The sequence below is a fragment of the Anomalospiza imberbis genome, chromosome 19, assembly GCF_031753505.1.
Source record: "Anomalospiza imberbis isolate Cuckoo-Finch-1a 21T00152 chromosome 19, ASM3175350v1, whole genome shotgun sequence".
Taxonomy (NCBI): Eukaryota; Metazoa; Chordata; class Aves; order Passeriformes; family Viduidae; genus Anomalospiza; species Anomalospiza imberbis.
In genome coordinates this window covers 6,414,646-6,438,862 of record NC_089699.1, presented here as the reverse complement: position 1 = coordinate 6,438,862, position 24,217 = coordinate 6,414,646, and the positions used below count along the sequence as shown (strand labels likewise).

Below are 24,217 nucleotides of genomic sequence, written 5' to 3'. Positions count from 1 at the left end.
GAAAGCACCCCAGGAGAGAGGGCACAAGGTTCTCTGAACCATTTTGCTACATTTATGTCAAGCACAGAAGAATAAAATTAAATTAAATTTAAAATAAATTAAAATAATTAAATGTTTTAAAATAAATACAAAATAAATAAAACAAATTAATTTTAACACATTTTAAAATATATAAATTTTAAAATAAATTTATTTTAAATAAATAAAATAAATTCCATTTAAAATAAAAAGTTTATTTTTAAGCCCCAGGGCCTAAAAATAAAGCCCCAAACAAAAAACTACCTGCAATGGGTATCAAATCCTAGTTACAAACTTATCCCATATTTAGATACTAGACAGAAATTTCTTGCTGTTATGAATAAAATCACTGGTTAACACAGTGAAGTCTCCCACAGCCACTTTGTAATTTGTAGTATTAATACTCTCAAAAAAAAATAGTTGCTTCTACTTTAAATTTAGAAGGGTCTGGAAATCTTCCAGATTACAGTTTTTAAAGAAAATTAATGAACTTATTTATTTCCTGCTAAAAGTACAAGAACATTTCTATATATCAGCTGCTGGATTTTTGGAATCCCTGCCTGCTTCTCTCCCACCAGCACAGCTGGTTGCTCCAAGTCACAGCAGCTTCCACTCTGTCTGAAGGTGTGACAACCCTGGGGAGTATTTAGAAGTGAAAACTGAATATTTGCTCTCTCCTTATCCATCATGAGTGTCCCCAAGGCCTTTTGGCTCCATCTCCTCCCTGGAGCCAAGAGAAGGGCAGGGATATTTTCCAGTTCTCCCCTCCAGGCTGAGCCTCACCCAGCCAGTGCTGCCAGGTCTGCCCTGCTCCCCCTGCCTGCACCAGGGCTCCGACTCTGACTCCCACAAAAAGTTCCCACTAAGAACCAAGTGTTGCAGCTTCAACCCCATTAAACAACCTCAGCATCATCTATCTGACTTTTCCTGGCCTTGCCAAACGTGGCATGTCCAGCAGAGCTCTGGTCAAATCCCTTGGATGCCCAAGTTCTGGGTCTTGGACTTGTGGTAAGAAGGAATTCATCCTTACATTTAGTAAATCACTGAAGCATAAGCACAAGGGTAACCCCTGCTGCTCAATTATTCCAAAAACTGCCCTTAAAGAGGCTTCATCAGAGCATCTGTGGCCTGTGACATTCACAGCTTAGGAACCAAGAAATCAGCTCTCGCTGCTGAACCACAGAGCTGAACCTGCAGTTACTTTGGTTTTTTGTTTTATTTCATCTGTTACATTACCTGAATTTCATGGAGTAACTCTTTGAAGCTGATTTTTCCACCGCTTTCTGCCTTCAGCTTTGCTGCCTATTTTCTTGACCAGTATCAACTCAAACTCATGAAATAGTGGGCTGCCCATGCATTGCATAAAGGCACAAACAGGACACGTGGTCATTTGTAACCAAATTTTCATGGCAGGGGAAAGCCTCAGAGGCTAATTCCGAATACTGGCAATGCTTCACAATTCTCTGTGCAACACTAACACAGGACAACTCTTCCCCCAGCACCACTCCATCCTTCCAGTGCTGCAGGAAATGTGAGGTGACCACTGCTACCCCCAGTAACAGCTGCCTCAACGAGGCAGTGGATTTATCAGAAGTCACCCACAGAAACACCACAAATAACACCTGCACTCCCAGGTACTTACAGCTTCATTGCCAGTTAAAATAGTGTTTCATTTAATGCCATCATTAACCTGGCATCAAACACCATCAGAATACAAAACCTGCCTGGAAGAAGTTATTCTTCCACGGGTATCAAAACCAAAAGCAAGTTCTACTGAGAAATAAGGATTTTCTGTCTTTTTGACACGACTGCAACAGATGCTCCTTTTCCTACCACTCTTTGCAATCCCCTCACCAGTCCCTGGCACAATTTGTGATGAGTTTTGCAAAATCAGCAAGAATAGCTGTCCTTTGCAAGGCTGGTGCTTACTGCAGCTGCTAATGCTGCCTCCATTTGTTCCTCACCAGGACTGACAGATACTTCTGTGGATTTTTTGGAAATTATTCTCAGCTTTCAGCTGATACTGATTTAACTTCAAGATGTGCTCAAGTTTTTTACTGATTGGAGCAAAACTAAAGCTGAAATTGGCAGATTATCATGATCTAGACTGAATCTGGAGGATGTGGATTGAATACAGAGAAAGATGAGACTGTCTGTATGGAGGGAAGTTCCCAAATATCTTATACCTTCAAATCAAGTTTTTTACACTTCCAGAAACACTAAGTGAGAATACATTAAGTTTGAGATTAAAGAGTCACATTGCACTCTCCAATGTACAGAATTCATTTTGCCCCACAGATTAGTTTCTTCCAGAAACACACAGAAGTGATTGTGACCTTTCCTACTGCCTTTGTATAAAAAAATTACTTGTATGAAGAACAAATTCCCTTGTAAGCTGAAAATAAGTGCAGCAAAGCTGACCTTCAAACCAAGAAATGCACATGCAAATAAAGAACACAGAACCAGTACTGGGATTTCATTCCAACAGCAGTTTCATCTACACTTTATGATCAAGGGAAGTCTGGGACCTGCCTAATATTGCCAGACCCCAAATCCACACAAGACCCTGCAAAATAATTAAATTCTAAATATGAATTTTTAAAATATGAAACTTCATACACTGACAAGTTTAGCAGCAGAAAGAAGTATACCAATTTTGTGACTGAAAAAGGAAAGCCTTGATGTTTGCCATTTATTCTTATTCCTCCTGTATGTCTTGCAGATTACTAAAACAAGTCTCAGACCAGCAAGAAGAGTTAATATTGAAAGGGCTTAGTTTTGAAGGGCCTCATTTTCAAAATGTTGCTGTGTTTCTTACAGTCTGTCAAACAGAGCCAATCCTGCTGCAAAGGGATGGAAAAAAATCCCAGCATGACAATTTTGAAAACAGAATTTCCATATATATTTAAAGGAAACGGATACTACTTTAGATCTATTTCTTTGTCACAAAAAAAAAAAAATTATTTTCGAAGTTGTATATTCTTTGGCACTAAGAATTTTCTTCCTTATGGTACAGTGAGTTCCTTGTGGCAGAGAGAGGTCCTGACTGAAGTCAAAAGACACATATTCACTTCTGCAGCCCATCAGAGCACAAGAAAGATGTGTTCCTTCATGCCACGTCTGGTTATGAATTAGCCAAAGTCTGTACACTTGAACTGGTGCTGACTTGCTCATTTCTGTTAAAAAAATAATCTCAAGAGCCTCAATGTTAATAAATTACATCTCCTTCTTACAGCTAATGTTTGCTAACAACCAAACTAGGGGATGTTAAAGATCATCCTATAAATTACAGAGTTGTTCAGTCAACTATGTGACAGTCAGGACTTAGGTAATCTGCAAGTGATATACACTGAGGGAAGTGAAAAGCATTTTAATTTAGGCTCCACTCCTGGCAGAACAGTTCTCCCTGTGCCCAGCTGACACTGATCCTCACCAGTGCAGTGCTGCAAATGCATCTGCAGCAGCAGTGGGACTTGCCCAGGCAGCACTTTCAAACACAGGACATCCCACAATGGTTGAACTGCTTTTCTTCCTATTTCCAATTACTGCTTTTCTGCTCTGCTGCATCACTAACAATGCCTTTCTGCTCCCCACTGACACCTGAACAAATTGCTGCTCACAGGAAAAGAAACCTGCTCATTTTGGCACACAGAATCAGGTCCCCAAAAATGCAGGCTAAGAGTGAGACAAGTACCAGGTTTTAGGACTGCAGTGGCATTAGCAATACAGAAAAGTAAATTAGCTGTCAAGCATGAAAACTGAACCAGTGATTATGACAGTCATCCCTAGAAAAGCCTGGAGCTCCTAAATGAGAAGCATGAAAGCTCATCCACATGTGGTTTTAGAAGTTGAGCTGGAGTTACAAAGAAGCACGAAGGATCAAAAGAAGCGTAAAACAAAACAAACGAAGAAAAGCCAAAAAGACAAGAAGAGAGAAAAAACATTGCAGAGGAACATTATGAACATGAAAAATACATCAACTTGTACCAGCAACAGAAAACAGCCCGGGGTCATTCCTTCACAAAAGACATTTTATCAGCAAGAGGAAAAATATGTGCAAATGCCTCCACATTGTGCTTCACCTCTCAAGCTTTTCTCCTTTGCTCACAGGATGTCACTGGGGATTGTGCACCAGAGCTTGTGACACAATCACAGGATCCCTGACAACTGTGATAACAGAGATATGTTAGAAAAGTGTAATTAATTTTCTCTTGTGTCCATGAAGGACATTTGAGGAGCTGTGCATTCTTTTGTTTCAGAAGGGGTGTCCTGTGGCACACACTGCCCATAGAACCCCTGGCAGAGGGAACAGCCAAAAAGAAAATTCTGTATTTCATCAGCTTCCCCTTCTTCCCCCAAAACCACAACAAGAGCAAAGTCCTTGCAGCAGAAAACCTGAAAATGAATGGATGGGGCTGAATGGAAGCAATTTCACAGTTAGAGACTTTTGGAAATTAAGTCAGGGGCATGTTGCACACTGCAGCCAGGCTGAATGCCCCTGCACTGAGGAGACAGCTCTCCTCACATCCCTAGAATTCAGTTGTGATTTCTACAGCTATAAAGATCTGGTAATCTTAGAAGTGCATCTGAAAAATAGTTTAATATGTTTCCTTTCAAAATACTGGCAGCAGCATTTTGCAAAAGATGAAGCTTTCAGTGTAGGGTTTACTTCCAATCATAAAAGACAAAATAATCAAGCATAGTTCTTGTTAGCAAAGCCAGGTAATCTCAGAGTTTATCTAAACCAGCATCACTACAGGTGAGTGGATCACTATGATCCAGAATTCAAAGAACACCCATCCCAATTTGCAGGCAGCAATAGTCTGAAGTCATTTCTGCTTGGGTTAACAACTGTCAGCAGACAATTACTGAGGCTCTTTAAATGAGCAAATTTCCATCTTTTCTGTCTTGGAAAAAAAAAAAAAAAAACACAGAACACAGCAGGAATATAAAGTTGTCCTTTCCTGCTTTTTCCCTGCAGCAGTGTGGCTGATTTTGCACTATGAAAGGCAACACTGCTGGCACTCACCTGCCAGACAGATGAGTTGAGGCTGAGCTCCTCTCTAGGCAGCCCCAGAGTAATTCTAGTTTCAAATTATCCACATATTAAAAAAAAAAATCTCAAACCAGCTTTAAAGGTTTTTTATTTATTTATAACTGACAGCCATCAGAAGGCTCATCCCTGCCAGACCTCCCAGAAGCAGGGATGGATTTATACCCAAGTAATCATGGTTCATCATGCTCCAGCAGGTCACCAGAGCTGTGGCAATTAATCACCTTCACACCCACCCTCAGCCATTACAGGGTATTAAGCCTCACCTTGAGCAGCACAGGAATTTCAGGCCAGTCTAAAATAAATTGCTTTAATTTGGATTTGCTGCAGTGACAGTTAGCTCTGCTCTTGCTGCAGTTGTCAGACTAAGCTCTTTTTTGACTCAGAGATGGGGCAACTCTGAGGTGTTTTAAAAACTTCTATTTTCAGTCTCATGAGAAGGGTGAGACAATACAGATGTTATAATTCCTGCTATCACAATCAGAAACTAACTACTTCCTAATTATAATCTACTATAAGCATTTCTTGGCCTATCAGCTTTAGCTACACTATGTTGTAAATGTCTTAAAGCTAATCATCTAAAATGATAACTATTATTACTATTTCCCACACACAGTGACCTGCTAAGCTGTCAGAACTGGGCACCTCTTCTAAGCCCTACAGCTTTCCAGGAAGTCACTTCTTGTGGCTTAACACCAGATCTTACAAACTGTGGCTGTATTTTAACCTGTTTTTATCTTCACTTTTGATGGCATCAATCTATACACAGAATGCTACACTACCCTGTCCTAGACTGTAAGGCAAGATGTATTCTATTTGCCATCTGTTAGAGGTGTGGCAGTTATATTCTGTTAATTGGGCAGTTTGCTTTATCTTTTTCACAAACCAATCATCCCTCCAGGGAGACACCTGCTGTGATGGGCTATGGAATGTCACTGCATGGCTGATAAAAGTGACAGCATCTCATGGTGAGATGCTCCGCCCACAGGGAGGAGCCAAGCATTCCTACCTGGATATAATCTGGGTTTTGGGGACATCAGAGCCAGCCTTCCCACAGGTTCCCAAGAGGAACAGCTGGGGTTTTCCACTGGACCTTCAGAGGAAGACTACACCCTTCTACAGGATCACTGCTCCCACAGAAGCACATCTGCCACTCCAGGAGGGCTGCAGCCACTCCAATTTGGACTGCTACCCACACCCTGACCAAAGGGGTGACAGCTTGTATTCTGACTCTGTCTGTGGTTTTCTTTTGAATTATTACATGTATTTTGGTTTTTTTTTTTTCATTTTCCTAATAAATTGTATTTCTGACTTGGAGTCTCTCACTGGTTTTGCTTTCTAACCAGAACACACCCCGGGTTATTCCTGCTGACACAAAACACAGTCCCACACCACCTGCCAGCCCAGAAAAGTCAATAAATGGCATAACCTGCAGCCAGCCTGGCTCGTACCTGCTCGGGGCTCCACTGTCTTGTTGGAATCTGCATCCATGAACACGAACCGTCCACCCCCGAAGTCTTTGGAGTAGTCAGAGAGATAGAGCAGGGAAGTGTAGTCAAAAGAGCCGTAAGTCACCTGTGGGGGAAGCCAAAATTACCAAAATGTACCAAATTCTTGATCTTATCTCTGCAGAGCACAGCTAATTGAGCAGATGGATCTGATGGGTTTTTCTGATTTTCAGTTTTTCATGCATTTAATAAAGGGGTCTTTGAAAACCAAGAACACCATTTTCTAGGAATTATCTATGTTTATTAGTCTATTCACACACACACTACAAGACTAGCATGTCATGTTTATTAGTTCTATTGTTACAGTATCCATCACTAGAGAAGTGATTGATTGATTGATTTCTATCATCCAAGAGCAAAAAACAACGTGGTGTCAGAAGTGCATTGTATCAAAAAGACAGGATTTTTGCTATTCCAAGATAAAATTTCACCAGGAGGTTAATAAGCAGAAGAACAGCCTTTGACTAATGATTTCCACCCATGATCTAATCTTGGGTGTAAGGTTTCTGGATACCTCACTGCTATTCTTTCACCAGCTACCATACAGGACATTCATGGTAAAAGTAAATCAGAACTTCCAAGTAAATACATAATTGTTGGAGGAGCTTCTACTCTTTTCCATACAGGTTTTGTTTAAAACCCTTCAAACTGAATTTTGGAAGTCTCTGCTTCTTCTCAGCCTACAGACGAAACATCCCACTTTTAAGTACAGCAAGGTGATTTTTTCCTTCCTTTTAAAGCATTATTTTTGGTCGATACGTACACTGAAGTTGGAGAAAATAAATACTACATAAATACTACATACTAATACTGATAGTGAAGCCATCTAAATATTTAACACTGAGTTTAGCTGATTCTGGAAATGTTTCCCTTCATATCTACATGTCACCAGCAATTAAAAAAATACTTGAAATCAATGTCTGTGTTCTTCAATGTCTTTGTGTATCTCAACTCAAAAGTTCAGCATTACCCTGTCAAGCAGTGAAATGTGCAGCACAGTAGTACTGTATAAATACACAAAATTTGCTGAGTGTTTTGACTGACCTGGTGACTGTTAGAGGTAGGTGCTACTTCCAAACTTAGAAGTTTTCTAAATATTTTCAGTCATGTTTCAAGTTATACTCATTAGTGCCAGTTAAATTTTGGCTCGGGAGGAGTTGTACACATTTTTCTGTAAGGGCAGGACCAGAGAGAACATAACAGCAGATGGAATAGGAAGACATTTCCATTCATAATCATGTTATTATTTTGACCATAAGGGCTCAAAGGAAAAAAGCCAAACCACAAAAATGAGAGAAATATTAAAGTGATCCCCTTCTCCCCATATTTTCCCAAACCCTGGTAGCAATACAAGGCAATAAATGGGAATTAATGAGCAAGTGCTAGTGCAGCACCTCAAACGAGCCACTCTACAGCCCTTCTCATGCAAATCAGCTTTGCAAAGCTATTTTCCACTTCACTGACCTGGTGATAAAAACTTCCAATCGATTTAAGGAAGTCTCCAGCCACGGGAGAAGTTCATTCAACTCATACTTGCAAGTTTAATGCATTAGAACTGTTTTTACCAACTCTTCAGTGGAGCAACAATCTTTGCTCCCTCAGTGCACTCTCCCTCCTCTCCAAGGTGGTTTTACCAATTCTAAACTTCTAAGAACTGAACACCAACCATTTTAGCTTAACCAAACACACCTGGTTTCTAAGAGATGACTAGTTTGGGGAATGAAATGTGCAAGGGAAAATGGCTTTTCTCTTCCTGTCCTTATTAATTACTCACTCTCAGAAAGCAGCAGGGCCTGAGAAATGCAACACTATGGAAAGCAGGCACTAAATTAAACTCAGTTATTTATAATGCTAGAAGTCCCCCCATGTATATCAAATATATTTGTTACCCTGGTAATGATTTCCAGTAGCAGACAGATTAATAATTGAACCTAAAGAGCAAACTATGTGAGAAAAGCTGTCATTAAAAGCCACACAGCTGCAAATCAAATTTCTACAGCTCCTTGTAAACAACTCAAGAGAAAAAAATGCAGGTATTTCCATTCAGCCTGCTGTGTCACATGGTTAGTGTGCTCCTTTTGAACACTCCTTATCCAAAAAGCCAAACACAGATAGTATTTAATGGTAGATGCTCATAATGATGTTTACATGACACTTCCTTAAAGGCTATTATTAGAAATAGAACTGATTGCCAGAATTAGCCAGCCCCATTTTGCACTGGGTTGTTTTTTTTTGGTTTTTTTTTTTTTTTTGCACATTTCTATGCAACTAAACAGTTGCAGGACCATTCAAGAGGTCTGCAGTTACTGAGGATATTTAGGACAGCATCCTCTGCTTTCCAGTGCAGAAGAAAATTCACTTTGCAATCAGCATTGGTCTAGCATGCAGAAAAAAGAGTCAAAACTTCTCTTTTCCTGTAAGCCTTCTCCTAATTCTGTGTAGATAAGCACCAGAATAGCCTTGACAGCTCCTTCCAGTGTGCTGTTTATTGGCAGTATCTATTAGCAGACAATAAAAGAGCAAAGAGCACATCTCTGAATTGCAAGGGGCTGTTGGTGAGCTGAGGTGATGCCTTTGAGCAGAAATGAGAATCAACCTCCTCAATTTTCAGAGATGATGCTGTTCCAGAGCAGAAATGGGATCTTTTGATGTGTTTTATTAAAAGGAGAAGAAAAGAAGGGTGCAAAGTCTGCTAGAAGAGACACAGCTGCTCTCAGTGACAGACTCCGGAGGCAGAGAGGGCTGCAGGTACAGGGGAGGGTTGGGGACATGGAGAGCACATTGCAGGTGAGGAGAATGAAAGGCTTGGCTAGTTCAGCTCAGAGATATAAAGGCTGGAAAGGGATATAATTCCTACCTGTAAACACATGGAGGTGGGAGGATGTAGAACTGGGAGGAGGAACAAAAATAGCTATCAACTGATCATGGACATGTTTAGGCTAAAAAAAAACAGAACCAATTTTGGGAAATGTGCACTGAAGTGCTGGACTAGCTGTGATAGAAGAAATTCAAGGAAAACAAGCCCAAAACCATCTTAAGGCAGAGCCTGACAATTCTGTGAAGGATGAGAGGATCTGTGCTCAGGCAGGGGACTGCACAAATCTCCAAGTCCCACACTGTTTCCACCAGAGAATGTTGTAAGACTGCAGTGCTGACAGTGTGAAGTGTGCAACAGCAACTCCATTATAAATCAGGTATTTGACATTTGGAAACCTCAGTTCCAAACAAATTCCATCCAAGATGAAACTCCACATCTTAAAACAACATTCTCTTCATTTGACTTAGAGGCTTATAAATTCAACAAGATTAAACGAGTCATTTGGTTGATTTCAGGGTTTCCATTCCTATGTAACTACAAACCAAGGAAATTTTAGGAGGAAAAAAAAACAAAGCCTCAGATAAACACAATAAATCTGTATTACTCCATTATGCTGTTAAAAGCCTTCAGGGAGATTCAGATTGAGAAATCTAATTGCAGTAGACTCAGCAACATCAAGAAAAGGGAAAGAGGGGTTTTCATATGTTCCAAGAAGCCACATCTTTTTAACAACAATGTCACTCTGAAACAGAAAATATAGTGAACTCTTTTTGCTAAGGCTCCATTTTACCCTTCTTCTGGAAGGAGGCAAGGAAAAAATCGTGATGTCTTCTAGGAATAACCTTCACTGTTAAATTATGCAGAAATACCTAAAGTGACTTATTCTCTTCCAAGGGGAAAGCATAAATAATGATCCAACACAAAAGCATCCCACAAACTAGCAAGTTTTATTGATCTTTCCTCAACTTCCCAGCATTCACACTTGCTTTGGAGGCCACATAAGAACTCTACTACTCTTTTCTGGGAAGAACTTATAGCCTCAGATCAATAGAGATGTATTTTTTCCCTTGCTTTCAACTGTAGTCTGGAAGTGGAAAGGTTTGCTGGAGGAAGTGAAATACAAGCCAGGCTGCATTGGAGGCAACCTGGGAAGCTGCACAACTTCTTCCTATTTAGTCTCTCTCAGTCTATTTATGATTCTGAAAAAGGTGCTTGGCAACTGCCCCAACTGGGATAATTCTCTTCACAGACTCAGAATTATTCAGGTTGTGTAAAAGATCTCCAAGATCACTGACTCCAACCACTGTCAGAAATCAGACAACCTAATTATTCAGTACAGAACACCACTGAGATCTAGACTATGCATTCCAAGTCTAAGAGAGCACTTTTCCTGCTTGTTTTGGTTTTTTGCTGAAGCTGGAGATGGGTTAGAAAAAGCCAAGGCAAATCAATTGATGTATCTGCTCCCTGAACAGACAGCCTGCATGATAAATAAAACATGGACAAAAGAGAAAGATAAAAACAGGAAAACATTCAGCCTGCTGTCCATCATGTTCAGGCATTCTCAGGATGACAGGACAGAAAAGCAGCTTCCACAAATTCTCTTCATGTAAACTTATTTGCATGTAAATGACAAAACAACTTGTACATTATAGGTGATATTTAGGTGAAAACACTTAATTGAAAGGTTATTCAACCACCTTATTCATTTCCCAATGCAAAACACATGCAGAGAAGAATAAAGAGAATACTGGCAAGCAGGACTTGGGCAGACACAAATCTCATTATAGTAATAAATCAGAGTATGGAATTCTAAAATAGGCTTTTTTGGGGCTGAAATAAAAGAGTGGAGAAAATAGGCATAAGCTGTTGAAATGTACTGCTCTTCCCACCCTCGTGGCAGTCAAATCTGATTCTCTGAAACTGTGGAAAAACTGTAAGAAACCAATGAATTCACTGCACTTCACACAAGCAGAATCCACCAGTTTCCTTCTTCCCAAGGGTCTCTCGGAATTTGTTGGGACCCTGGATGCTGAGAATTTTAAACTTTCTGTGCTGAAAGACACAGACCCCCAAGAGAACACTGCATTTGACCTGAGGCTGTGGAGAAGGCTTCCAAAATTGATTGATAGAAATACTCAGAAATAAACTCAATACCAAATCATTTAAGCCCATTGAGAAATGCCAAGCTATAAGCCTAGAAATAAGACTGTGCAGTTAAGAGGATCAAAACACCAAGTTATTGAAAGAGGGTACCAGGTACCATATCCCCACTGAAACACAAAAAGCTTCAATTCACATACAGCTGAAATGCAAATATTAAGCCTCTTTGAAGAGCCTTAGATCAATAACAACAGTGACCAACTGGCCACTGTGAAACAGCTCCTTCTAGATCTGGCTGCAAGAGCAATTCAGGTCATTTTAATCAATGTTTCTGACAAAAGAGATTCCTGAGTAGCCATTCTCAGAATTTACTAATTTACAGTTACTACTAGCAAAACTAAATTAGAGAAAATAAAATGGAATGGGATGCAATGGCCTGTGTTTCTAAAACTCACTCATCTCCCATTAGGTTCATCCCCTGAAGCACCAGTTTTCAAACCTGTCTGATGGGTGGTTTAAATGCAAAATGCTTTCAAGGTGATCTAGTAATAACAACAGGAGATGTTTGCATCCCATCTCAGCCCCCTGCTCACCTTGTCCACATGTGGGTGCCAGTACTCATCATGTGTTGTCTTGGCTCCTGTGCTGTTCATCCTGGAGAAGAACGTTGGCTTGGTCAGGTACATGGCAGAAGAGCTGATCCCAAAGACCTGAGCAATCCTCTGCTGAATCCTCTGCCTCACATCCCTGCAAAAACAGCCAGGCATCAGTCAGTGACACCTCCCTCCTGCTGCCTCTGTGTTCTTCAGGCACCCACTGCTTCTTCCTCAGCTGAGAACCATGGGCAACTCATAGACACAGCTTCTTTTTATTAGGAGGGGAAAGAGAGGGGGGAAAAGAAAGAGAGGGGTTGAGAGAGAGAGGGGGGGAAAAGAGAGAGGGAAAAGAAAGAGAGAGAGGGGAAAAGAGAGACTTTCCTCCCTCCCCCAGTGGTTTTGGTTGGGGTTTGTTTCTTTGGGTTTTTTTAATTGTCGGAATATCAAGGAATAGAAACTATGTCTCCTGTGGCCTAGGTTTGAAAGTTTCTGTCTGTTTTCCTGAGTAATTCCACAGCTATCCCATTGTTTGTTAATTGCTGAAAACATTAAAGTCTTTCACAGAGATATTCTTAATCCAGAGCAAGTAAAAGTGAAGTTGTACCTTCATAAAAGGAATGTCTCTGAAGAACCTTCAACTACTTTTAAACCAACTGGTGAAGGTCCTGGCAGCATGAAATTCAGGGTTCTTGGTCAATATATGTATTGGTATTATTACCACTTTTTTTTTAAATGAATGCAAGATGTCTTTCACAATTACACAGTGCAATTACAGTGTACAAACAGGATAATATGAGAAAACACATTTCTGAAGTTGTGCATGGAATTATATTAGTAGGTTTGTATCTTCCATTAATTTCTCCACTCCATAGCAATGAAACTCAGAATAACTTTCAAGAAAGTTTTTCCCAGGTATTTCTCTAGAGAACTTAAATGGTGAGTAAAAAGAAGTGAAAGAATTGAAACAAGACCTGCGCTGTGTCTACAGGCTGTGAAAGTCATCTCTTAAAATCCACAAGTACTAACAAATACTAAATATTCATTCTGTTCACACCTGGTCTCTCATAAGAAATAGAAATAACACAGAGACTGGGTTTTTTAACCTGTCTCACTTTACATTTTTAGGGGTCAATTCAAGCTATTTTACATGTGAAATATAAAAAGCACTAAATGAAGTCAGAGGGATTTTCAGGGATATATATGGCTGCAAGAACTGAGGTTTCAAGTTCAGAGCTACATAGTGGTGGAGTTTTCAAGAGGAAAGAACCTAGAGCTCCTTCCTCTCATGCTGTGGGAGGCTGATCTTGCTGTCTGCTTTTTCCAAGGAGCAGGATGCAGGAAAGGCTCCCAGAAAGCATTAAATGAAATTATTCATTTTGTGAATGGAGAGCTTTGAACAAGCCAGCTCAAGAATTCATAGCCACAAACACCAGAGCAGCTGATTCCCTGGCCCCTGCACCAGCCAGGAATAAATCCCCTCCCAAGCAGTCAGGCCACAGTCTTGGCATAACTAAATCTTCTCCAGTTGTCCTGCTCTGCAAGGAGTCTTCCCTCTTCTTTCAGCCTGATTCATTTTTCACTTTTAAAAGCTTTCTATTAAGGTTTGCTGTCTGGTGTTTATAAGGCTCTGTTAAAGCTTCACTCCTCTTGGAGACTGATGTGTGATGGCTTGGGGCACAATGTGTGTTTTATAAACCAAACAGGATGCAAAGCCCTACTCAATATGCCAAATACAGGTATGAAAAGTAGAGTAAGGTCACTTTTTAGCCTAGAAAAAACTCTTCTGTACAGTCTGTTTTCTGCTGGCCATGCCATTTCAACATTTACCAATATCATGACTGCAGGTTTTTCATTCCATTCCTCGTCCTGTTGTTCCAAACACAACCTACAGGCAAAATATACTTAAGGACAAAAGCATTGTCCTTCACGTGTAAACCAAGTGACAAGCCAAATTTCGGCTCAGAAGAACAGAATGAATGAGCCCAAAACTGGGAGAGCCCCATTGTTCCCTCAGTCTCCATGACCAGAAGCAGCAGGAGCCTCCCTGCCCACATTGCTCCTGGCTCTTCACAACTGTTGGGACAGTTCTGGTGGACTATGGCTGCAAAGAAAATATTTCTTCATGCTGGAGAAGCACTTATTTCCATAAGCACAGCAACTCTTGTCTCGTTCAGACTGCTGAGGTGTACCCTGGCTCTGAGCAGATGCAATAACAGAGCTCTGCAGGGGCAAGAAATGCCCAGGAACAGCATCCACTCAACAGCATCAGCACCAAATTAATGCTTCCCTCACATCTGCCAGCAGCAGCCCTTGTCCATTTGCACTGAGTCACTGGGAAATATCAAAAGGCAGACCAGAACTCCCTGAAAGGAGCACATGACCACCAGACTCTGTAAAAACAGTCACTATTTTGAGTTAGGGTGATGAGGAAGATATTTTTAAAAAAGCCAGTGAAGTAGCTGGAAGCCCAAGGAACACACAAATTGAAAGAAAGGAAGTTCACTAGCCTGCAAAGCTGCCAGCTTAATGCAGCAGCAGCACAGAGCTGGAAGTGCCACTGAAAAGTTTCTGTGAGACACAGGTTCTGCCAGACCAACCCAAAGAAATGCAGTTAGGAGCCACTGCAAAGTGTGATTCAGTCGTGGTGACAAGAACACTCAAAGCTCAATCCACAGCACTTCCTGATGATCCCACTTGTCAGCACTGTCCCAGGCAGCTGACAGAGCAAAGGCCTCCTGCAGCCAGAGAGTTTGACAGCAACCACAGACAAAGCAAACTCACAGCTGCTCCTCTGCTCCTCCCAGGTCTCTGCCTTCATAAGCTGTAAGGCTTTGGGAATAAACCTTTTGATTGTGCTGTTTTCTGCTCAACTCACCCCTTCCACCAAGCACCCTGATTTAAGGTCTCCCTTCTGAATAAACATTTCATTTATTATGAGGAACAAGAGGGATTGTTGTAATGTGCTTGGCAGACGGTGGTTAAAGTATCAGTCCAGAAACCATAATTGAGTCTGAAGCAATGCAATTTTGACAGAGACAGTTTAGAAATCAGCCCCCTGGCTCAGGATGCCTCCTCAGATTCGTTATTGTTGCAATCAGTAATACTTAGACATGAATTACATTCAGTTATTTCTCTCAAGAGTGTATTTTTAAAGTGACCTTGGTAGGTAAGGGAAAGTAATGAAGATAAATACTCCCCAAAATAGCATAAAATCATTCATTAAGGCCATAAAGTACTACAGTCCATGCTAAAGCACTGCCATTAATAGAAACAGAAGCATTTAATAAAATATTTTGTATTAGCTTCTTATCCAGTAGACTGAAACATCCCCTGTACTGACATGAAATCCCAATGGAATATTGACATTCCATAGCAGCTGTCTCATCTCACAGCATGAAGTTGTAAAATTAATGAAAAATTTAATGCTTCTTTTCATGCGAAACAGAAATTATCCAAAGTTCAATAATAACCAAGGAATCATATCATTTTTGCAATATCAGGATCAGAAGTAAAAACATTTTAAAGAAGTTCATCTATAATGACAATGACATCTAAAAACAGCTGTTAAATAGAAATAAGCTTGAAGTGATTAATATTTTAGGATTATATTAATTAATTACTATTTTAATAAAACTAATAAACCCATTCAGCTACTTAACATTCCTTCCACCACTAGAGGGAGGTCAGATTCCTTCACACGGGTTAAAAAAAAAAAAAAAAAAGAGTTCAAATATTCAAATCAAGGACATTTTAAATTATGAGAAACCAACTGAAATGCATAACCAAAGAATTCTTGGGTCTAGTCAACAAAGAATGCTTGTTCCTAAACTCTGGCCACACACCTTCCCAGCCACATGGAACTCGTTAGCTTTGTTGTGTTTGTTAAGTGCATGAGCAGGGCTGCAGGAAAGCTGAGAGCATCCGATGCCAGAGCTGCTCCATTACAGAGTTATTTCATCCTCTGGCTGCTCCTCCAGCCAGAACATGAGTCATCTCAAGTCCTTCCACTTCCTGCTTTACCATTTTTAATCTTTTGCTGCACTCTGCCTCAAAAAACCCCAAGTTCCCGATGTCATAATAGCCCAGAATTGTGTCTGTCAGCTCACACAACCCCCTGGATAACGTGTGAAAAGGGAGGTTATGAGGATTTTCCATCCCAAATCCCCACAGAGCTCAGAGGAGCAGTTCTTCTTGCTGGGAGGGAGGGGAATGTGTGGTGCTGCCATCACCCTAAATACATTCACACCATAAAACTGTCCTGATGTGGCTGATGCAGCTCAAAGCAGCTGATGTTAATTATCAGACACCAGAAAATCCTTTTACTTCTCTTCCTCGAGTCATATTCGTTCTTAGATATTGGTATTTTGAGCTGCAAAATCCAGTGTATGAATGTAAAGGGCAATCCCCTCCCAGCCTGCACTCCACAAAAAACTCAAAACCATAAAAAGTTCTGGTTTGTAGTTCATTCAGCAGTTATTGAAAATCTTTACCGGTATAATGCAAAATCCTCTTCTGTAAAGATGTCTTGAATTTTGTCCCCAAAGTACCTGAAAAATTAAACAACAGTCTAAAAGAGGAGCTGCTCCTTACCCCCACCCATGCTTTACCCACTATCAGAAAGTGAGAACACAACACCAAAAAAAAAAATCTTAAAAATGCTTTTGAGCATGATGTCCAAAAGCAATGCTAAAAGACCAAATGTTAAAAGATTAAAGGATTGAAATGCTGCAACTGGTAATGGCATTCCTCAGGCATTAAAAAAATCCCCTCCCACATCATGAAATAAGCACATGGTTTTAAGGGTTCAGGCTATTTGATTTCTTCCACTGCTGAATAAACTAAACTGTAACTGTGAAAAAATACTCTGATTAACCGGTGCAAGAACATAAAAATAAAGATAATGGCAGCTTTCTAAGTGCCCAGTTCAACAGAAGATCCATTTTCATGCCAGGGAAGCTCTTTAGCTGGTCGTGGAAACTGTGGTGGATCCAGCCAAGTTCCACAATTTCTCATCACTAATCCCAGCCCAGGGGCTGGAGGCACTGGGAAAGGCAGTGGGCAGGGAAGGGGTGGGATGACAGCAGGCAGGAAGCCACAGCCTCATTTCACCTGTACAGATTAACAAAATGCTTCCCCAGGGAAAGAGCTCCAGAGTGCAAGTCCAAAATTGATGCCTGGAAAAGGAAACAAAGAAGGAAAAATGAGCATGAAAAGGTTTTAGCATTATTTAACTATGACCTTTAATAACTATCCCAGGTTGCCTCTCACTTTCCACAGCCTCCCAAGTAAAAGTAGCTTCCAGCCTTTGGGTTCACAATATAACATTTATTTTACAACTACAAACCTCCCTCAGATCCCTGCAGAGATTAAGGTATTGTGAAAAAAAAAAAAAAAAAGCATAGGGCTGCTATTTCTGAGATTCAGATCTGACAGGGAATTGCCAATCTCCCCCCATGGGCTCAGGGTAAATTATTCTGCTCCAGGATCCCTTCTTGAAGACATTTCCCTTCCACACACATTTTCCAGTATTTGTGTGCTCAAGTAGCAGCACTAATATTTATCTTGCCCTGCATTTGTTATTAAAACTTCTCCTTCACCATGAGATCCTGTATACTTCTAGTATTTAATACAGACATTAAAAAGTCTGTTTCAAAGTACAATTAGCATTCCAAGGCTTACTAGGGCCAAACTTTCTTTTCCTCAATTTCTAAGCTGCTGTACAAGAAAACCACGTGTGAAAAGTTTTTTCACATAGGAAAATTCAATTCATTTCTTCATCCAATTCAAGCCAAACTCTTCTGCTGAGCTCCCAACAAGCTGCAAAGATTAGTATTCAGATTTGCCAGAAGAGAGGATTCTAAAATGTTTCTCTAAATTGAATAAAGTGCACTTTTGTATGTCCCTTGCTGTCCACAAACACGTTTGTCCTGCACCAGTTCTAAAGTATTTAAAAATACAACTGTCTAGCAGAAGTCTTTTTGTTATTTACACTGGAAATATCAAGGAGCAGCAGTTCATTAACCTGGCACTGAAGTAATGACATCTCTGATGTACAATATCTGGGCACTCCTCTTGGAATCTGCCATTGTTTTGATGCACCACAGACCATTCACATCATTGTAACAAAATCCCAGCAGAAATAACACTGGTGACAGGGGAACACACCACAGTCCCTTAGAAAATCTCTGCAGCCACAATTGCCCCGTGCAGGGGAACCCCACTAACTCTTATTACAAGAGATAAAAACTTTTTTTAACAAACCTACACAAATAACCTTATTTACCCCTTGAAAAATCCATAGAGTAACAATTTACTGGAGTGGGCACAGCATGAGCTTTTCAGATCTGCCCTTCCCACTGTTCTCCAAAAGCTTCAGAGGACTGTTAAGGAAACAAGTCATCTCATGCAAGAGCAGCTCCTGTATGAGGCTTTACTCAAGCTTCAGAAGCAGAATACTTCATCTGTTTGTTTCTGGTTCTGGACAAAAATCTAAACCACAGCTAAAAGAAGTAAAACTGCTCCCGTGAAGTTTCAAATATATGTTTGTGACCATATTAAAGTAGATTATAAGAAGTTGCACAACACATAAACCCTCACAAAGCCCTGGAGGGAGCAGAACACTCTGGTTCACTCTCCCTGATGCCTTGAGAAAGCTGACCTAGAATAGAGGCTAGGTGCAGCTAAAGAATAAAGCAGGGATTTATTAAAAGGATCTCCTCCATGGATCCACCTTGGGCAGCACCAGAGCCCAGCCAGGGCTGCACCCAAGATGAACCCAAATGGTCCCAAAATGCACGAGCGCTCCCGGGGGCTCTCACTGTGATCAGCTCTGCTCCATTGGCACATTGGAGTTCATTGTCCCATTCCAGCTTTAGCCCATGCAGTCCCATCCTGCTTGTTTTTCTCTCTTCAGTGCATGCTGTTTGTGCTCCTGGGCCTGAGATTTGGATCATTTGTCCTTGGTGCCCAGCTGGAGAAGGAATTGTTTTGTCTCCCTGCTCTGTGCAGAGAGCTCACCATCCCCTGATATGAAGCTCAGACCCACACACTAAAGCAGCTCAGAATGTGAAAAATAGAAAAGCTAAAACCTGAGGCATCATGACAGTAAATGAGTTGTCTCATTTATACCAGAGGGCTCCTGTGATGGCAGCACCTACAGCATCTGAGTAAATGAGTCAGGAGTGACGTGTTCACACAAGCAGAGGTGATGTGCAGAAAAATACCAGAGAGGGAAGAATTACAAAATCATGGAAGATTGAAAAGGTTAATATCATTATCTATACAAAGAAAAAAAAAAAAAAAAGCTGAGGCAAACATCAAGACAACTAACACAATTCTCATTCTGTGAATAAGGAACAGAGTATAAAACTACTTTACAGAGACACATGAACAAGGGAAAGCAGCTTGCTGGTGGAGAAAATATTCCTGTATGGGTTCTGCAGGAAGTTAGACCAGAAAATTACCACGGCCCCTCTAGCTTCACTCTGTGTGTGTCTGCATAAATAAAGATAAACCCAGGAAAAGTTACAAAGGAAGATAAGAAAGCTCAGCTTGACAGCTGGGGCATGACCCCAGGGAGGTTTCAATAATTCAGATGTTTGTGTCAAGACTTTCTCAATATAAAATGATGGAATGGGAAACAAGTTTTGGTGCTATGCTCCAGTACTCCAGGGAAGGGTAGCAAACAAAGGGGGGAGAGAATTAACAAAGTCACAAACTGCAAGTTTAGACCTTTAAAATAATAAATTACATCCAGACACACAGACACAATTCCACTTCTGAGATTCAAAATATAATAACTATGCCAGGCAAGGAAGAAAAAAACAGGCATGTTGCTTACGAAAGGGTTAAGAGGAAACCTCAGGCAATGAAAATGCAATCTGAATCCCAAAAGAAACCTGGACAAGTTTTATTTTGACTAGCAAAGAGAACAGAGTGGCTAAAGTAAGAATTAAAAATCATTAAACAGCAACAGTAAGTTTGAGATATTTTAAAGGAAGAATTAGTCTTACAGCAGACATAATTGGACAGAATCATCCAAACACTCTAAAGCCAAAGAAATTTAAAGCAACAAGCCTGACCTACTCCAGGTGGCTGGAAGCTTGGGAGCACACAGATGTAACTGGATGGAGTAAGGCTTGAAATAGCTTTTATGCTCTGTGGGCAAGAGACTGGAAAAGATGAAAGCTCAAAGAAAGACAGACAGTTCCATCCAAAGCCCATCAGCAAACATCCAGCAGTTTCCAATGGCATCTGAGAGAGGCAGGATAGCACTGCCAGGAAAAGATTTGCACCATGACACCAGGAATATGGGCTGGCACATGGGGAAAGGAAGAGGAAGAACGCAGGACAGGAATAAAAGAAACTGGGTAAGGAGAGGTTATTTAAAATCATATTTAAAATATATTAGAAATATTAGAAACTGGGTAAGGAGAGTGTATTTAAAATATTAAAATCATATTCTCCTAGATATGATTCTTCCCTCTGAGGGTGGGCAGGCCCTGGCACAGAGCAGCTGGGGCTGCCCCTGGATCCCTGGCAGTGCCCAGGGCCAGGCTGGACAGGGCTGGGAGCACCTGGGACAGTGGGAGGTGTCCCTGCCATGGCAGGGGTGGCACTGGATGCGATTTAAGGTCCCTCCTAACCCAAACCATTCCATGACTCTTACAGTTTCCCAGAACTGCTCAGCTCTTGTTTCTAACATCTCTCAGTTTTTATCCATTATTTTGGTTAAGTGCTCAATACAACATTACATTTTCTTCTTGATCCTTTCCCTAAGGATTAAGAACTTCCTGCAATTTACAGATGATGAGACATGTGAGAAGGCTTGGCTCAGAGCCCACACCTCTCCACGGACATCAGATTTTTAACAGATTTATTTTATTGCAGTGATAGAGAAGCAGCTTCCCCTTCCTCTCATTTACCTCCCCTTAAAAAAAAAAAAAAAGTGGGGGGGGACAAAATGAAGTTTCCAAAATAACAGAGATGATGGGTTTGTATTTGTCTGCCACTCTGGCTTGCTGTCCAACTAAGCCAGCTCAGCACCCCTGCCCAGCTCTGGGCTTTGGGCAGCAAGTTCAGCTCCCCCTCTCATCTCATCCCAGCTTTCTGTGCCTCAGTTTCCCCAGTTCCTGACCCCCAGCTGGACAACAGCTTCCTGTGGATCTCCAGATCCAACTCTGTGTGTTCCACCTTGCCATTCTAATCCCTCTTTCTGGGAGTGTAATGAAGAATCCCATGTGGGCCCCAAAAGCAGAGGAAAGCAAACCCAGGTGACAGCCCCAGGAGCCACACTGGAGGCCCCAGAGGGCAGAGCAATCCAGGGAAAGGGGAAATGATGCAACCACAGAACTGAAAAAAATCCAGGGGATCCTAACAGAACTGAACACAGAATGTTAAATCTTTCAAAAACATTGTTTGACATGGGCAGCACTGCTTAAATGTCTTGGTTTATGTTTTTTACACATCTTTCTCAGCAATCAGAAGGACAATTAATTGTTATTTTTTTCCATTGAAACTCTTCTTCTTTTTTTGCTAATACATGCCCTAATTCAACAGAGGCCTAAAGGAGTGGCTGTGTTTACAAACTCTCAAGAAAGAGTTCCTGTTCACACACAAAAACATTCTGAGAACAAAGATGAGGGAAAGAAATTAAAATAAATTAGCTCGTTAAAGAGAAGTGGGATTCTTTCAATTCAAATATTATTCCAAGGGCTACTTAAGACATTACATGTTTTTTTTGTCACTACACAAAACCAATCTTTACAGGAGGCTGTGAACCACTGCAATTTACTTTCAGAAGACAAACTTCTGCAGTTCTGCTATAGCAACTGTTTCCTGATGAAGACAAAATCAGTTCAAGAGAGGTGCTAGAAACAATTAAATACAAGGAAATGTATCCAGTGTTGCAGAAGTCAGGAGTTACACTGCTAGCAGAAGTATTAATGAGAAATAACTTTCCAAATAAATTATTTTCCAAGTCTGAACAGACAGAAAAAATCTCCATCTCTTCACCTCAGCCCCAAAAAATGCATTTATAATCTTGCCTTGGCAGTAAAAGAATGTAGAAAATAACAGGACACTGCTCACCCCTCCATCAGATCCTCCCAAGGACAGTCCCCTCTCTGCTATTCTGCAGGCAAAACAATAATCTCAGATGAGAACTGGAGTGTGATTATTTTGTCCTTTAAGGTCCTTGTTTACAACATGTAACTCCTCAGAGAGTGGCATTTGATGCATCAGGTATAACTGAGTTAACAGCAGCTCCCATTTCCTGGAAACTGAACCTTCCAGCCTGACATGAAAATGAAGTATTTGGGTTGCAGAACTTTTCTGAGATTGCAGCTCCCTTCCACAAATCCCAAAAACACCCTAAAAACAGTCCCTTCCCAAAAACACCCTAAAAGCAGTCCCTTCCCAGAGGACTACTGCTAATCTGCTGGTGATTACCCAGACAGAGACACAGCTGCAATAAGGCTTACATTGTTTTGTTCTGCTTTTAAAGGCCACATGGAGGCCAAGTGAAAATCCTTTAAAATTTATTTAATTCATTTTCCTTTCTTTCTGTGCTCATGCCCCTCAGAGCCAGGCAGGTTCTGTGTGAAAGAACTGCCCCCACTACAGTAAAAATGGAAAATGGCTTTAGTAACAAAAATTTCATGTTTTAATCAGGCTGACCCATCCTGCTCACCCATCAGATTGGCACAATGTCATTAAAGTCAGTGCTTTTAAAAGTTAGAGCTAAAAGAAAAATTACCTACGAATTCTTTCAGCTTCTTCCCTTGTGATTACAGCATCTGTCACACCTCTTCCACACTTCCTAGGGGTGCAACCTGCAACACAAAGAGGAGGAAAAGAACCCACTGAAACCACTTCAGCCACATGAAGGGCAGGTTTTTAAATGAGACTTTGCACAAAAGTCTCTCTTGAAGTCACTCTTGAAGCACACAGCTTGGATATGTAAGATTAAAAAAGTCTCCTAAAGTTTGCTGCTAAGAAATCTAACATTAAATTTTAAAGGCTCCTGGGAATAACAAGTCAGCAGCAGGAGCTCCAGGTGAAGAATATATGAAAGTTCTTATAAGTCTGGTTGACAACAATCTTCAGGCAAGAAGAAGAAATAAAATCAGTTCTGAGCCACCAGAGACCTTGGGATGTTACATTTGGCACTTTCCTGAGGAAGATCCATTTACAGATGTAAAGCCCCAGGAGAGATGGGCTCAGTGTGGTTTCTGACACTGCCAACACACTCAGTGCTCCTGAACTGAGTGTCACTTCAAGCATTATTTATTCATCAGAACACAAAATTCCTGGAAAGAAATCCATCAGTTCACCCATGGAGGATAAAAGCATCACTGTGCTCTGATCAAAGGCGACTCATAACGATGACCAGGCTGATGGGAGAAGTTCTGCCAGGAATTCTGCAGAAATTTCCATTTCCTGTTACTGGATACCCCAGCTACATGTCAGGTGGGCTGCAAGGGAAAGCTGATGTTCAAGCAGAGAAGAGTTGGAAGGAGTAAACTCAAAGGAGAAATTCAATACTCCAAGACAAACCTGACTACTGAGAGCTTCCTTTCTACAACATTCTGCAAAGATTTCTGATTTCAGACAAGATTTGTTCCTTTTCCAGCTGCAAATATCGAGGCTTGGCAAAACTACCTCAGACAATTGTTACATGTCTGGGGTCTCTGACAGAGAACTGGAAGCAGGAGGTGCTCTGAAAGCAACAGCACAAGCTCTCCCAAATGGAGAAAAAACCCCAACACACAGAAGAATGTACATAAAATCAGTCAGGTACCAACAGTACAGCACAAACACTGGGTGAATGCTCAGGAAAAATCAGAACAGTCTGATTGAAAATTATTTCCTCAGTAGGAAAAGTGTCCTCTCTGTCTCAGAGACCAGGGCACATGTGAGCAAGGAAGTGTCAAAGGTATATCTGGAGAATCTCAGGAGAAATTCAGATTAGTACTGCAGCTGCCTGGTAGCTTCCACCAATTTGTGCCCAGTAGACACAAAACCATCCCTTTATCTGAGAAGGCACCATCAGCTCTGGCTATCAGGTAAATCAAGGTAAAGGAGGAACATACCAAAACATTGAAAACATAAGTACTGCCAC

At 40.9% G+C, this 24,217-nt stretch overlaps 1 protein-coding gene across 3 annotated transcripts in view; it reads right to left on the bottom strand.

The window, feature by feature from the left end:
- The window catches only part of OGFOD3 (2-oxoglutarate and iron dependent oxygenase domain containing 3), a 40,668-nt gene that overhangs the window by 13,858 nt on the left and 2,593 nt on the right, over positions 1–24,217 (bottom strand). For 2 of the 3 annotated variants that reach the window (XM_068209372.1, XM_068209370.1), the window contains exons 4-9: positions 22,853–22,928; positions 22,186–22,228; positions 17,206–17,270; positions 16,587–16,643; positions 12,094–12,247; positions 6,523–6,646 (exon numbers count right to left, since the gene is read on the bottom strand). In XM_068209372.1, coding sequence (XP_068065473.1) covers positions 6,523–6,646; positions 12,094–12,247; positions 16,587–16,643; positions 17,206–17,270; positions 22,186–22,228; positions 22,853–22,928 — 519 coding nt within the window. Of the gene's footprint in view, positions 1–1,700; positions 5,850–6,420; positions 6,647–12,093; positions 12,248–16,586; positions 16,644–17,205; positions 17,271–22,185; positions 22,229–22,852; positions 22,929–24,217 lie in introns of those variants that run through there. The other variant, XM_068209371.1, reaches the window with a different exon arrangement.